At 39.0% G+C, this 17576-nt stretch overlaps 1 protein-coding gene across 2 annotated transcripts in view; it reads left to right on the top strand.

Moving 5' to 3' along the window:
- Positions 1 to 17576, top strand: part of LOC124619352 (excitatory amino acid transporter) — a 288224-nt gene that overhangs the window by 236282 nt on the left and 34366 nt on the right. For both annotated transcript variants that reach the window (XM_047145673.1, XM_047145674.1), the window contains exon 6: positions 5131 to 5277. In XM_047145673.1, coding sequence (XP_047001629.1) covers positions 5131 to 5277 — 147 coding nt within the window. The remainder of the gene's footprint in view (positions 1 to 5130; positions 5278 to 17576) is intronic.

Genomic DNA, 17576 nt, shown 5'->3' with positions numbered 1-17576 from the left:
ATGAGGGGATGTAGAAAGAGCCATTGGCAATATTGATGCTCATGCTAGCTACGTTCGGCTGTTTGGAGACAGTGTTGTTATTCTCATCATCATGCAACACATAATCAATCAGTTGCATTTCGAGTATGCAGGAATCAACATACCACTGTTACGCAATATATAATAACTAATTTTCTCACTAATAAAGAAATGAAACCTTGTGACTTTTTGGCAGGATTCTGTGAAAAATTCACACAATATACATTGTATGGAATTAAAATGTTTTTAGAGGCACCACTCCAAACATGGCTATGTCCTGTCATATCATTTTTTTAATGCAACCCTCCATTGCCTGTCATCAAGACAAGGCTCCATGCAAACAAAGGGGAAGTATTTAACATGACATCATTTTAGTAGGTCTGTGGTGCACATAGCTGAAGGCTTTGGGAAGATCACAAAAAAATGTGAGCAAGATAATTTTTCTTGTCCAGTTCTGATAAAACAGTTTGTGAATCATGTATTTGTTTTTCAATAAAGAAGGCTTCAAAGAAATGAAACTAAGTTGCTGGTGAATGTTTATGCTCAGAAACGTGGTGCAACATTGTTGTAAACTTTGATAAACATTTTTGAAAATACAGGAAGTAAGGAGATGGGTCTAATTCAATCACTTGCTAATCTCTACATTTATAAATGCTTATTACAATCACATACTTCAGTCATTTAAGAAATATATGTTGACTAACTGATTGGCTACAAACAGAACTAAAGGTAGGTGCTACCAAGTAAGCACAAGATTTTAATATTTTGATTGATATACCATCATAGCCCAAAGACATACTGATTTTTAGTGACCTAGCTAGTGATCTTCCCGAGCTCTGGCTGGACAACTCGTATGTTGTAGTGGTGATAAATTATACATGCAAACCTTCCTCAGCAATCAGTCTATCTACTAGCGAAAATTTTATCCATATCCCTGCAGTAGTTCCTGAGATTAACCTTTACATACATATGGACAGAAAAAAAATAGGCAGGGAACAATTATTTGGTAATATGTACAGATAAGTTTCATTCTCTCTCTCTCTCTCTCTCTCTCTCTCTCTCTCTCTCTCTCTCTCTCTCTCTCTCTCTCTCTCTCTCCCTTTTTTTCAGTTACTATTAGGAAAAAATTATTGAATTTAGTGGTGAATGACCTGAATTTAACACAGTTTCAACACACTCGTCGTAAAAACACAATTACAGTGAGTTGAAGCAATGCACAGGTATATGCTATGTTATTGGCAGTATATGGAATATAAGCTGTGAGCAGAAAGTGTGTTGTTGACGTGCCTCTTTCAGCTTATTTGTGAACAAGCATAACAGACTACATTAAGCAAGTGCACAAAATGTTGGCTTGAAACTGAAATCCACCCTTAAGATTAATACTGGGTGAACTGAGAATTAACAAGAAATGGATTAACATTAGAATACATAAATATTTGGAGAAGCAAAATATTTGTAACTCATATGCACTGCATCAATTAATTTAAGAGAAGATGACTACATAGGAGAAAACTACTGGAGGATTATTTGACATATGACAGAGATCCATTTTTCCTGCAAATGTTACCACATGGAATAAGAACTGAGGCTGTCAGTTATGTCCAGAGCAAGATACGCAATTATTATTATTTCTTCCCTTTCTCAGACGTTACGTCCAGTTAAATGGAAAGTGACGCAGACCTTGATCAAGCATGACTTCCTTTTAACTGTATGGTATATGTTCCATTGCATTTAGGAACTTTCAGGCAGGATTTGAGGAAGTTGTATCCCTGCTGGAGAGCCACATTCAGAGTCTGATCCAGTCCCGGAAAGTATCCTGTCAAAAGTGGGGCACTTTTGTGGTTCTTCTGTGGGAGGTTCTGGGTTGAACCATTACACCAACAACCTGAAAACAGCTTTTGCATCCCGCAACTACCCTCCCGAAGCAAATAACCAGAGCCACTTCCTCATCCCCTCAAACCCAGAACCTCCCACAGAAGAATCACAAAAGTGCCCCACTTGTGACTGGATACTTTCCGGGACTGGATCAGACTCTGAATGTGGCTCTCCAGCAGGGATACGACTTCCTCAAATCCTGCCCTGAAATGAGATCCATCCTTCATGAAATCCTCCCCACTCCACCAAGAGTGTCTTTCTGCTGTCCACCTAACCTTCGTAACCTCTTGGTTCATCCCTACGAAATCCTCGAACCACCTTCCCTACCCTCTGGCTCCTACCCTTGTAACCTCCTCCAGTGTAAAACCTGTCCCATGCACCCTCCCACCACCACCTACTCCAGTCCTGTAACCCGGAAGGTGTACATGATCGAAGGCAGAGCCACGTGTGAAAGCACCTACGTGATTTACCAACTGACCTGCCTACACTGTGATGCTTTCTATGTGGGAACAACCAGCAACAAACTGTCCATTCGCATGAATGGACACAGACAGACAGTGTTTGTTGGTAATGAGGATCACCCTGTGGCTAAACATGCCTTGGTACACGGCCAGCACATCTTGGCACAGTGTTACACCGTCCGGGTTATCTGGATACTTCCCACTAACACCAACCTGTCAGAACTCCGGAGATGGGAACTTGCCCTTCAGAATATCCTCTCTGCTCATTATCCGCCAGGCCTCAACCTCTGCTAATTTCAAGTTGCCGCCGCTCATACCTCACCTGTCTTTCAACAGCATCTTTGCCTCTGTACTTCTGTCTTGACTGACATCTCTGTCGAATCTCTTTGCCTTTACAAATGTCTGCTTGTGTCTGTGTATGTGTGGTTGGATATGGGTGTGTGTGTGAGTGTATACCTGTCCTTTTTTCCACCTAAGGTAAGTCTTTCCGCTCCCAGGATTGGAATGACTCCTTACCCTTTCCCTTAAAACCCACATCCTTTCGTCTATCCCTCTCCTTCCCTCTTTCCTGATGAAGCAACCATTGGTTGTGAAAGCCAGAATTTTGTGTGTATGACTGTGTTTATCTGTGTGTCTATCGACCTGCCAGGACTTTCGTATGGTAAGTCACATCGTCTTTGTTTTTAGATATGTTAAATAATTGAGTTAGATGTCAATGTGTTGAGGTGAACTTCTGTAGCCAGAAATTTGCTATTTTATCTTTTCCAGGGGCCTTCCAATTGTGTGTAGAATTAATTGCTCGGATGACTTCATGTTGCAAAATTATCACTTCGGGCATTTGTGGTATCATCTTGTATGTTTCTGTTTGTATCCACCGTGCATGTCTGTCATGTTGTTCTGGGTTTGACCATATGTTGCTCCAGAAGTATTTCATGTCTTTTATGTTTGGTGGATTGTCTATTTTAATGTGTGTGTTATCTATTGTCTGGTAAAATTTCTTTTGGTTTGTTTTGAATGTTTGGTTTTGTTTCCTTGTATTTTCACTTTTTTTTGTATCTTGTATAGTTGTATTTTCATTTATTTTGTTGTGTATGATTGTGTTGATAGTTGTTTCGACTTGTGGGTTATTTGGTGGTCTATGCAAGAATGGTCTAATGTCTGTATTTGTGTCTTTGTATTCTATATATGTTAGCTGAAATTTTTCTTCTATATCTAACATGTGTGTCACTTCATGTTCTATTTGTGCTTGTTCTGGTGGCTTTCTTACGATTTCGTTTTCCTCTGACTGTTTAATTGATGTGTGTTGTTCTTTGTTTGCTCTGGGATGATTGAGTCCATTACTGTATTTTCTTCTTCTGATTGCACATTATTTTGTTCCAGTATTTGTTATACTTGTTGTTTGATGTTTTCTAATTCTGACTGGGGTATCCTGCTATTTTTTTTATTATTACACGGATCTGATCAGCTAGTCGTTGTTCTGTTAAAAATTTTAATTCTTGGTATCTGGTAATAAATGTTGTGTATACTTGTGATCTGTATCCAGTTGTGTTGGTTCCTAAGTTTGTTGCTTGGTAATAACAGAACATGAGGTGTCGGGTAACTTCATCTGACCATCTCATTCTCTGTCTTTGTTTTCCTTCTAGAGTGGTTGCAGGAAGCATATCCTGCAAAACACCTCTATTTGGATTTAAATCATTTTCCATGTGGCTAACAGTGTCGTTACCATTGTGGACGGGCATAGGGTTTGTGTTTTTTGTTGCCTTTTATGACTGGCAGAACATACCGGAGGCCTATTCTTTTCCCGGGCCTCCACAGTGTTATTATTATTATTATTATTATTATTACACTGTACAGCTGTTTGCATCATGCTTTGTCACTTCCAAAGGTTTACAATATTAAGGATTAATTAATTAATTAATTAATTGGTGCATCATATTTCATATATCCCATCAAGAAAGAGAACCTTGAAGGATGTTGAATACATCAAGGCATACATTAACAACCAAGCAAATCACATAAACTTAATCTGTATATGGTATTAACTGGAAACTATAATCATAATGAAACTTCCTGGCAGATTAAAACTGTGTGCGGGACTGAGACTCGAACTCGGGACCTTTGCCTTTCACTGGCAAGTGCTCTGCCAGCTGAGCTACCCAAGCATGACTCACGCCCCATCCTCTCAGTTTTACTTCTGCCAGTCCCTCACCTTAATATCTAAGGAGTTGCAAACTGTAATTTCTTCACAAGAACCATTTCAGTATCAAAATTCATGAGTATGTGTTGTATTTGCAAGGTAAGGTACTGGTACACCTTACTTATACATCCCTAATAAAAGGAAAAAAGGAACAGAGATTCTACAAATTGCATTGCAAATAAATGAATTATTGGTAGTCACAACTGTCAGTGGTCCGCCCCAGTAGCTGAGTGGTCAGCGTGACGGATTGCCGTCCTCTGGGCCCGGGTTCGATTCCCGGCTGGGTCGGAGATTTTCTCCGCTCAGGGACTGGGTGTTCTGTTGTGTTCATCATCATTTCATCCCCATCCGGCGTGCAGGTCGCCCAATGTGGCGCCGAATGTAATAAGACCTGCGCTATGGCGGCCGGACCTGCCCCGCGAGGGGCCTCCCGGCCAATGACGCCAAACGCTCATTTCCACAACTGTCAGTGAGACCATTTATGAAGGTGCAGCACAAGGCTCAATCCAAGTAAAGTACACAAAACTGTACAAAAGTTACTATATTTTCCTATATAAAATTATTTATCTTTCTTTCCAGGGAAGGCACAAATACTCTTGGAGTTATATTCTTCTGCCTCGTATTTGGTACAGTCCTTGGAACAATGGGACGCAAAGCTGAAGTTGTGATTGAATTCTTTACTACTGTTGATGAAGTTATTATGAGAATTGTCACTGGAATAATGTGGTAAGTGCTGTATGATCTGTTAGTCTTACAGAAATAACTAATTAATTAAGTACAAAACATTGTGAACAATGATTGGAACATTCTACCAATCATTCAATTCCTTGATTATGGAAATGTGCTCTTTTTTCGTGGAGCAATTCAAGAATTGCTCTGTGAAAACCCTCATCATTGGAAAATACCTTCCCCTGACCCCTATTCAACCTGATTAAAAGATCTCTTATCAGTACTACAGCAGAACCGAGTCTCCAGAAACCCAGAACATGTATTTTATTCTGATAACGCAACACTCCTGTTGTACAATGATCTTAGCGAGGGACAATATATGTAACATACACTCTGAAATTCCTACATTTTATATATTATTCATAAATGAAGAGCCAACAGGCTTATGATTGACACACACACACACACACACACACACACACACACACACACACACACACACACACACACACACACACACACCAATGTTCTACAGAATCCATCCTAAAGAAACATTTACAAATGAAGAACACCCAAGAAACACAGTAACAAGAGTGCAGAGTTTATAAACAACCTCTTTATGCTACACCAAAAGTTTCTATCTTCTACCAACTTCAGCATGAAGCAGGAAGGATTATAGTATACATTCACAAAAATCTCCAACCATTTACACAGTAATGTGAAAAGCTGCTACTTTGGGAAAAAAAAGATGATTATTTGTGCTTTCTGAGTTAAGCTCCTTTTTATCTTAACATACATGTTTGTTAGTTAAGGAAAATAAAATTGTCTGCATTTGTAATGTACGAGGCTTGTTCACAGTACACTACAAATTGTCATATCACTTTGCAATGAATGGGGATATTTGCCTTACAGCTAATAGGAATTTTCAGACCTTAAATCTACATAATCAAATTTCTAAAAGGAGTGGCCAATTAGGTATGTCCTTACTACTCTTCAGAATTGGGAGACACTCTAAATTTCTTGCTAAAAGTTAAATAGGAAGCAGTTGAACATGCACTAGAGTCCCAGTCTCCTCTCTCAGCTCTTGGCAAAGTCTACATGGAAATCGGTTTCCTGCCTTATATTATGATTGCACATATTAAAATGCAACTGGAACTAGTTTTTATTATCAGTAACAAAATCCATTAGAGAGTAAATGTACTGGCAAATAAATGTAAGAATCCAAAGACCCTTAAAAAGGCTACAGATAGTGGTGCAATTATGTGCTTTACACATTATTCTTACTGCTCACCTTTGCTGAAAAAATTATTTTGTTTGTTATTTTATCCACGTTCATGTTGTGAACTCCACAGCCATATGATAGTCAGTGAATGATGCAACCAGACACAAATAATTTGTTAATGTTTTATTTTACTGCCATAACTAGTTTTGGGCTACCATGCCCATCTTCAGATGGCTAGTATTTTTTCGTTACATAGATGTTTTGGTCCCACAGTATGGAGGGTGGATCATGTATGCTAACATGCTTTATATAGCACTTTAGCATACATGATCCATCCTCATTGCCTCTAAATCACCCCCTCTTAACTTTCCAGAATTTCTTAACCTCAAACCTTGCCTCATCATCACTCCCAAATCCCTCAACATGCAAGCTAACCTTACATCTGCAGAAAAAATCGCAGTCCACCAGCTAAAAACTGATGCTGAGCTTTTAATCCTACCTGCTGACAAAGGCTCCACAACTTGTTTTGAACTGAAAGGACTACCTGGCAGGTGGACTCCACTAGCTATCAGATTCACCCACTCGCAAGCCCTGCTACAATGATCCCATTCCAGAAATCTCCAGTCTCTCCTCAAATCCTCAGTCTCATCCCAGAACCCCTCCCTAGAGTCCATCTCTCTCCTAACCCCTACCACTCCCTACACTCATACCTTCTACATGCTTCCTAAAGTCCATAAACCCAACCACCCAGGACACCACATAGTGGCTGGTTACTGTGCCCCCCCCCCCCCCCCCCTGAAAGAATCTCTGCTCTCATAGACCAACACCTTCAGTCTATTACCTGCAACCTACCCTACTATATAAAAAATACCAACCATTTCCCCCATAGAATCTCCACTGTTCCTGTTTCTTTACCACATGGTACTCTCCTTGTAACTATTGATTGCACCTCCCTCTACACTAACATCCCCAACACCCATGGCCTTGCTGCCACTGAACCCCACCGTTACCAGTGCCTAACAGATTCCAAACCTACAACCTCCTTCCTAGTCACCATGGCCAACTATATCCTCATCCACAATTACTTCTCCTTTGAAGGCATTACCTACAAACCAACCCAGGGTATGGCAATGAGCAATTGCATAGCACCATCCTATGCCAACCTATTCATGGCCATCTAGAGGAATGTTTTATAACCAGCCAGAATCCAAAACCCCTCACCTAATCCTGATTTATTGATGATATCTGGATCAAAGGTGAGAACACCCTATCTGCATTCCTCCAGAACCTGAACATCTTCTCCCCTATTTGTTTCACCTCCACCCAACAAGCCACCTTCCTCAGTGCTGACTTCCACCTCAAAAGTGGCTACATCAGTACCTCCATCCATATCAAGCCTACCAAGCGACAGCAATACCTCCACTTCAACAGGTGCCACACATTCCAAACCCAGAAGTCCCCTCCATACAGCCTAGCTATTCACGGACATCATATCCGTAATGATGAACAGTCTGTCGCAAAACATACCAAGGGTCTCACTAAGGCCTTCACAGACTATACTTATCCTCCCAACCTTGTGCAGAAATAGATTTTCTGTGCCTTATCTCTTCAGTCACCCTATCTCCCCACTTCCCAAAGTCTCACCATCTGGCCACACGTGAGCATTCCCCTCATGACTCAGTACCACCCAGGACTTGAGCAACTGAATCATATTTTCCATCACGGTTTCGACTACCTACCACTGTGCCCTAAAATGAGGAATGCCCTACCCACTAACCTTTCCACACCTCTCACAATGGTATTCTGCCACCCAGTGTACATACACAATATCCTTGCTCATCCCTACACAACCCCTACCCCCAACCCCTTGCCTCATGGCTCATATCCCTGAAATTGGCCTAGATGCAAGACCTGTTCCATACATCTTCCCATCACCACCTACTCTGTCCAGTCAGAAGCATTGCCTATCCCATCAGAGGCAGGGTTACCTTTGAAATTAGTCATGTGATCTACAAGCTAAGCTGCAACCATTGTGCTGCATTCTATGTGGGCATGGCAACCAACAAGCTGTATGTCTGCATGAATGCCGACTTACAAACTGCAGCCAAGAAACAGCTGGACCACCCACTTGCCGAGCACACTGCTCATCTCGACATTCCTCATTTCAATGACTGCTTCACAGCCCATGCCATGTGGATCCTTCATACCAACACCAGCTTTTCTGAACTGTGGAGGCAGGAAATCTCCCAGCAGTATATCCAACATTTCTGTAATCTTCTTGGCCTCAGCCTTCATTAGTCATTGTCGCAGTTGAGCACTACATAACCCTCTGCTCCATCAAAACACCCATAGTCCTTTTACTTCTCTCCTTTTCCACTGCCCACCCCCCTTCCATGCAACCTCCTGACTGCACCTAGTTGCCTTAGCCCCTCTCCACCTCATCCTTGTATGCTTCTGACCTATAGAATTTTACATGAGGTTTTTCATTTAATGTAAGTATACAAATCACAAATGCCTACTTCAGATAGTAGCAGGTTATTATTTGTCCAAAATTATGTAAGATGAGTCATTGTGAAGTTAATAATCCTGCATTGCTATATACACCAGCAGAATTACCATTCCTTAGCGACCTTAACTTTCAGCATATTTGAAATTTGTGTGTCTGTTGATGGTGCATGCAAAACATGCAGAAGCAAATCTAATGCATTTGTATTTCATTGTTTATTAGAAAGCTCAATGTTTGTTGCCACTGTGACAAAATAATTTGGAGGCCAATGATTTCAACATACTCAAGAACATCACTATTTTAGTTTGTTTCATATTTAATAATGTTTCAGTTCTTTCCATAACGCATTTGTTTCACTTTCCTCTAACAGTTAGAGGACTTTCTAATACTGGTGGTAAGAGTTGAAACACTTGACAGCAGCTTGTCTTCTTTTTGGCATGTTGTTGTTGTTTTTGTTGTTCTTGTGGTCTTCGTCCTGAGACTGGTTTGATGCAGCTCTCGATGCTACTCTATCCTGTGCAAGCTTCTTCATCTCACAATATGTACTGCAGCCTACATCCTTCTAAATCTGCTTAGTGTATTCATCTCTTGGTCTCCCTCTACGATTTTTACCCTCCACACTGCCCTCCAATACTAAATTGGTGATCCCTTGATGCCTCAGAACATGTCCTACCTACTGATCCCTTCTTCTTGTCAAGTTGTGCCACAAACTCCTCTTCTCTGCAATTCTATTCAATACCTCCTCATTAGTTATGTGATCTACCCATCTAATCTTCAGCATTCTTCTGTAACACCACATTTCAAAAACTTCTATTCTCTTCTTGTCCAAACTATTTATCGTCCATGTTTAACTTCCATACATGGCTACACTCCATACAAATACTTTCAGAAACGACTTCCTGACACTTAAATCTATACTCGATGTTAACAAATTTCTCTTCTTCAGAAATGCTTTCCTTGCCATTGCCAGCCTACATTTTATATCCTCTCTACTTCGACCATCATCAGTTATTTTGCTCCCCAAATAGCAAAACTCCTTTACACTTTAAGTGTCATTTCCTAATCTAATTCCCTCAGCATCACCTGACTTAATTCGACTACATTCCATTATCCTCGTTTTGCTTTTGTTGATGTTCAGCTTATATCCTCCCTTCAAGACACTGTCCATTCCGTTCAACTGCTCTTCCAAGTCCTTTGCTGTCTCTGACAGAATTACAATGTCATCGGCGAACCTCAAAGTTTTTATTTCTTTTCCATGGATTTTAATACCTACTCTGAATTTTTCTTTTGTTTCCTTTGCTGCTTGCTGAATATACAGATTGAATAACATCGGGGAGAGGCTACAACCCTGTCTCACTCCCTTCCCAACCACTGCTTCCCTTTCATGTCCCTCGACTCTTATAACTGCCATCTGGTTTCTGTACAAATTGTAAATAGCCTTTCGCTCCCTGTATTTTACCCCTGCCACCTTCAGAATTTGAAAGAGAGTATTCCAGTCAACATTGTCAAAAGCTATCGCCAAGTCTACAAATGCTAGAAACATAGCTTTGCCTTTTCTTAATCTAGCTTCTAAGATAAGTCGTAGAGTCAGTATTGCCTCACGTGTTCCCATGTTTCTACGGAATCCAAAATGATCTTCCCCAAGGTCGGCTTCTACCAGTCTTTCCATTCGTCTGTAAAGAATTCGCGTTAGTGTTTTGCAGCCATGACTTATTAAACTGATAGTTCAGTAATTTTCACATCTGTCAACACCTGCTTTCTGGCATAATGGATATTAATCCTGGGAGCTATTCGTATCTTGACCCTGCTAATGTTTTGTTGCACCCTTGTTTGGATTACGTTAAAACAAGACTCAAAGTGATGTAGGTACATATATGAGAGAGCATTAAATTTTTATCTACTTTTTCAGCATTATAAATCTCTTCCCAGAATTTTCTCTAAATAACATGATAAAGTCATTCTTTATGATGTATGACACTTTTCTTCCATGACCTAAACCTAACTGGTCAGCATATTAGTTTCCATGTCTAAATAGCTTATGACTGTACTCCAACCATTATTGCCATTATTGGAAACTTTATTGTGGGATGGAATCTGGAGCTGAACATAAACACTTCTAAAAGTCCTTGATCAGTACTTCATGACAGAAAATCAGTATTAAAGCATCCACAAATAATAATTCCAAAGATAACCTTATTAAAAAGTCTCTATCTGCTTTATGAAGCTAAGTTAAATTATGCTGGCCACATGTGAACTGTCAGTACTACTATTCTCTCTCTCTCTCTCTCTCTCTCATCTTTCCTTTTTTCTTACTTTGTCTACAGGTGTATTGCATTAGTTTGTATCCATCAAGATACCTGTTTGACTTCAGTTATTCCCATATGACACACTGATAAGCACAACAAATCTACTGGCAGTCCAATTACTCTTTCATTTTTGCATGTAGACATTACAAGTTTATACTGATGAGGCTTCCATTGTTTTGGTGGAAAACAACAAATGAATGTACTTTAAGACCCTTCTCTTTCTTTTAAGTGCAATATTTTATCTTTCTAGTAGCTGTTTCAAGTGTTCTGTAGCTCTCTCTCTTCATAGAATTAACATATAAAAGACATAAGGAACACATTGGCTATCACTGGGGTAGGATGGATACCACTTTGGTCAGAACTGATACTTCTCATAATTAGCTGTAAAAGAAGCCTTTTACCAGAAGCATTCATGTGTAAATTATGTATATAATGTGACAGTGATGAGTGATGGATCAGTCACATCTGCCTGTGATAGCTCCCCTCTCCTGAGTGATTCTCCTAGTTCCACATCAATAACTTCCACAGAACACTTCATCCAAGGCTTATCATATCACTCAGAGACTGAAAAACTCTTTGTACTAATGTCATACCTGCACCATCTATTAATGCAATATGATTTTCACATAAAAAATTTCCCAAAGAGCCCAAATCTCATGTGACATTTCTGACCTCTGCAACAGTTCTTCCATTCATCCCCCACCACGACTACATGACAATATGAGCTTCTTGTTATTGTTAAACCTTTCCTTTCCAACCTTATCTGATACCATATACCCAGTATTACCAGACTACTTCTGAAGTTGTTGGCTTCTCTCTATGCTTTTGTACAGTCTCCAAAGCATTGAATATATTGTATATGTCTGAACTGCTGAAGAACCACTTGGTTTTGGCTGTATTTTCCCATTCTGTAAATGTTTTAGGGACTTGGTGTAGCTTTCTCCTGTCTTAGAATTTTGACTTATTCACTTGCCTCCCTCTTCAACAATGTACACCATCCATAATTTTAATCTAAGGTAACGAAATATACTCCAACCAATTTAAACAAATTTTTCATTGGATAATAATATTGATTAATATCCCATGAATTCATCCAGTAAATAAATTTTATTTATGTGGAACATCATACTGTATAATAACGGAATGATAACTTTGATCACTGTAAATTTGGGTGCTAATAAGGGCAGTTAGGAACTGAACTCTTAAAAGTTCCTCTTTGAGTATACTACTGTCACCAGTGACTATGGAGGCTACTTCTGCAACTTTAATGTTCTTAGTTTCAAGGCCGTTCTTGAAACTCATATGTTCCAGAGTGCTACTTGCAAAAGGCATTATTTCCAGTCATAGTCCATTTCACAATGACCATGGAGACCTGGGTTAGAACAAAAAGATACGAAACTCAATAAACACTGAAATGCAAACACTATCATACATAATAAAATGTAATAATTAGTTTTAGTAGTAATCCTTTTTGTGTGTTTTTTCAGATATAGATAATTATTTTTTCTAAGTAAATGTGCCCTTTTGAACATACATTTGTAGTTATCTGAATCCTCATTACTCTGGGTGTACTTACTTTTATTGATATTGCTGTTATTGTTCAGAATTACAATTCCAAAGCTTTCTTGGTGTCTGAAGTTGTCTTAAAATTGAATAACAGGGAAAATCTTGTGTAGTCAATATTCTAATTTTTCACCTGCAGTTTCGATAAAAACTTGTGAATGAAATACACACATTGATTTTTTATGAATGCTTGCTCACTCAAGTAAGATCAACATACAAATAATTCAACAGCCTTGGAAAAATTTCAAAATTTAACTCTGGCCAAATTATGAACTTCTTGAATGAAGTTATTAAGTTTCACCATTCCTAGGATCATTTTGCCAATTTTATGGTCTAGCTCATATTGTGACTGTGATCTAAACCTCACAGTTGTGCTAAATCTTCTAAAGCTACTGCCAAATCAGCTCAAAGTGTCACAGGTGTCACAGTCTCCAGTACTGTGTAGTGACTGCAGCAATCACTATATCTCTGGAATGACCAGTATCATTCCTTTTGTAGGCTGCCGTAAAACTTCTCACATAAAAAGTAATATTCATCACAACATGTAAACAAAAAATTAACATAGGAGTACAGAAATATGCTGTGAACATTAGACAAGAATGCAGTGAGTATGTGGTAAATATTTTTATATTTACAGTGTATGGAAAACATAGGTATAGTACAATGGACAACAAGATGTGTTCAAAAGATAATAGGAATTCTGCAATTTGGTGTGCACAGAAAAGGGTATTTTCATTACATTTTTGTGACTTTCTGGTGTATGATATAATCCAAGGAACAGAGAAAGGAACATCTGCCAAAGAACACAATTTTTCAGAATGGAAACAATACTGAAACCATTACATTGAACAAGATAAAAGACTGACAACAAACAAAAATCTGCAGACCTCTCAGCCTCCCCTCCATAATGTACCTTCATAATAATAATAATTAGCTCGTAGTTGGGTGTATCTGGAACATAAGCCTCTCCATCTTTTTCCTGTCCTCCCACCAGTCGTCCCTCTCTACTCTGTTCCAGTCTTCTCCTTTCTTCTTCACACATTCCTTGCTTCCTATTATCATTATGAACCAGTCTTGACATCCTGACAACTCTCATTCTCTTAACATTTACATGCCACATTAATCCAGTCTTTTCTACGGCCCATTACATGGGCTTCTCTATCACTATTTCTCTCACAGTCTCATTCCAGACTCCGTCCATTCCTCTTAGTCCTATCCTGCTTCTTTGAAATTTCAGACAAAGGAACAAGCTGGCTGTCAAAGTAAATATAGGACAATGAATACCAAGGTGTGTACAAAAGATAAAGGGAATACCGTAATTTTGGCATTTAGTATGATCCACACATAATTTTTCATTGTTGTGTTGGTAAACATATTTGAAAAAAGTATCTGTATAATGTGAGTCATGTTAGATGCCTAGTTTGTTGTCAGCAGGCAAAAAGGTTAATGTTTTTTGGCTGGATTGGTGACTATTTATTTTGTACAAAAACATAGCAGAGAATTTTATTAAATTTTGCTACATGAGTAGAATAAAGTGCAGCAAAGTATTAGAAATGTTACATATTCCTTTTGGTGAGTCTGCTAAGAGTAAAACAAGGGCTTACATGTGGTGTAAACAGACAGATTCTCTTGATGCCCCGGCACATCATAACCAATGAAATTGCGGAAAAAAGTTACAGAAATGAGAAAAAAGTTACAGAAACCATTACAAACAATTGCCAATTCACTACTAGATTAGTCAGGCATATTGGCATGCCAAATGGCTTGTGCTAAGAAACTTTTTCATGTGTTTCTGGTGTGAAACATGTGACAGAAAAATTTGTTCCAAAATTGTTGAATTGTGAACTAAAACAGTGGTGAAAGCAAGTCTCTCATCAGCTACTAGAAGCCAAAAACAATGCAGGACCACTGAAATGTGTCATAATACGTGATGAAACAAGCATTTCTGAGTATGACATCAAAATAAGGTTTAATTGTTTCAGTTGATGGACTCAGGATTTCAAAGACCAAAAAAAGTTAAACAAGTGCAGTCAAATGTGAAGGTTAAGCTTACTGTGTTCTTCAGTTTTAACACCATATTGCACCATGAGTTCTTACCATAAGGTTGAACGGTCACTAAGGAGTACTAGTTAGAAGTTCAATGCCATTTGCATGAAGCAGTCTGAAGAAAATGCTCAGATTTGTGATGAAACAATTCATGACTTTTGCAGCACACTCAATCACCTGCTCACACTTAAGTTGCTTGTTCATGATTTTTTTTTCTGAATTATTGCTTTGTTTGGGATTCATATTTTTTGCGAAAGCTTTTGACTCAATTTCAACTACTGCTGTACTAACAGCTTTTGGAAAAACAAATAACTGATTATACCCACATTACTGTACTAAGCACAGTAACACAGTGGGAAGACAAGGGTTTCCATTAAGGAGAATAGTGATCCAAAACTCTGTCTGGCCATCTATATTTAGGTTTATGTGCTTTAGGCAAATGTTAGTATGGTTTCTTGAAAAAGCCATAGTCAGTTTTCTTTCCCAGTCTGAGCTTGTGCTCCATTTCTCATGACCTGATTTTCAACAGCAGATAAAACCCCAATCTTCCTTTCTTTCACCCCAAGTTGGTGTACTGAAAAGCAGCTTCAATGAGACTTTATAAAGATAGTAAGAAATTCATAACTGAAAGAGGAGTCAGGGAAGATTCTGTATTGTTAAAACTATTCTTGGCAGCTACAATGTGTTTTTTGATCTTTAAGATGGGAAATCAAGATATAATCAAGTGTTGATGGAATGTAAATGAACCATATATTATATGAATGTGTGGTATCTGTTCTTTTGGACATACCTGAAAGAACAGACACCACACATTAATATAATTGAGTCACCTCAAAGAGCTATGAGTCCACACCTTCAGTGTGAATGCACAATCATGTTCGACCTTCTATGGGAATTTCAATGCTTTGGTTCCTCCACCTCAGATTTACACAATATGAATCACCTATGTCTATCTGATGATTCTGTTCATCTCGGGTGCAAAAATTCATTGATGGCCAGTAAAACTGCAACACAATAAAGGTGGCATGCAACAGATGTCTAATTGGCATGAAGTGCACCATATGTTTGGATCTGCAATATTAGTGTTTCAGTGCAACTGTGCAATATAGGTGAGAGTAACACCATCCGCATTCTGTATATATGGAAACATTACATAGTGGGTTTCTTTTTCAAAGATTGTATTTGAATATTAGCTCTTCATGAGAAGATCTTGTTATGCTTCATGTAACAAAGAGAAATATCTACTTGCAAAATTCGGAATTTGACAGAAGCAGGATTGTGGACTATGGCCTACAGTTTACCGTTCAGTGATCCTGTTGATCTCTTTGATCATGATTCCATAGCTGCCATGTCAATATAGAATCAATAAGGTCAAGCTGGACCCTAGTGGCCCCACATGACTAGAGCTGGGGAGGAGATACACATTTTCTGCCTGGTAATGCAGAACAGGTACAGCCACATCACATTGATCCAGGAAATTGGCAAGAAAAATATAAATACGGAATGTGTGATAATGTCTGGAGTACCATAAACTGTCAGCAGGGTGACGACTGTTGGAGCTTTCTTGATGAGGTAGCATAGAGAGGTGTGTTAACAGAGGTGTACCCATCAACACTGGACACAGGATTGGCACCATGTCATCTTTACAGAAGGGTCCCAGTTTTGTATGCAGCATCATGACAGACATGTCTGTGTGTGGAGGCTCTGAGGATAATGAATGTTGTCAGACTGCATTACTTTTCATCATACAGACCCAGAAGCTGATGGTGTAGGGTGCCTCTGGTTACACACAATCACCTGTGGTTCATGTACCTGGTAATTTGGACAGCAGGTGTTACATTTCTGAAGAGTTAATGTCACTGGCTGTGCCTGCAATGTTATCTTTCATCAAGATAACACAACACTGCAAGTTGCTAGTAGTGTTCTCACCTGCTTTGACATGTTCCACATCCACGAGAATCTCCTCAGCATGGATCTATGGAACAAAAAACTAATCTAATCTAATCTTGACTGTTGTCTTGGCCAGCACATTCACCAGCCATTGAACTCCGCCCAGAATTTAAGCAGCACGGACTGCCATATCCTTAACTATCATACAAGCTCATTTCAAATAGGTGCTCATCCAGGTTAGAGCTGTCATTGCTGGTGGAGATGGCAGTCCTAAGTACACAATTTTGCACCATGTGTACTGCAAAATCACTAAAAATATAAAAGGAAAATTTCGTTGCTTGCTACCCATCCTGGTGTTGCAGTTTTACTGGCCATCTATGTAGTTCAGCAGCAAATGGAGGAACTTATTAGAGCAAGTTTGAAAGTGGTACTATTATATCACTAATTTGACCCATCCACCATCCATTCACCTCACAAAATGTGCTGCCCATCCCCATTTCATTTTCATTGCAGTCATAATCATATTTATCTCCATAATCTGTTTATTTGGTTTCTCATCTCACCTAGTAATTTCCAATATCCATCTCTCCGTTACTCACTGAGCAACCCTCAGGTTTTCGATAGGATTTTGACATTCACCTGCTTTATTTCTTTGTTGATTGTTCTTGGTGTCAACGTACTGCATTGCTATACTGGCTGAAAAATGGTAATTTCGGCACTGACTGTGCCGACAGGTGCACAGTTGCATTTCAGTCTTTTACTTTCATTGTTCACAACTCCCCAATAATACACAGTTATATGTGCCCAGTGCTCTATTGTTTAA

This window comes from Schistocerca americana, chromosome 6 (assembly GCF_021461395.2).
Source record: "Schistocerca americana isolate TAMUIC-IGC-003095 chromosome 6, iqSchAmer2.1, whole genome shotgun sequence".
Classification (NCBI taxonomy): Eukaryota; Metazoa; Arthropoda; class Insecta; order Orthoptera; family Acrididae; genus Schistocerca; species Schistocerca americana.
Note: the sequence above shows the minus strand (reverse complement) of the source record. Positions and strands in the feature narration are given on the sequence as shown.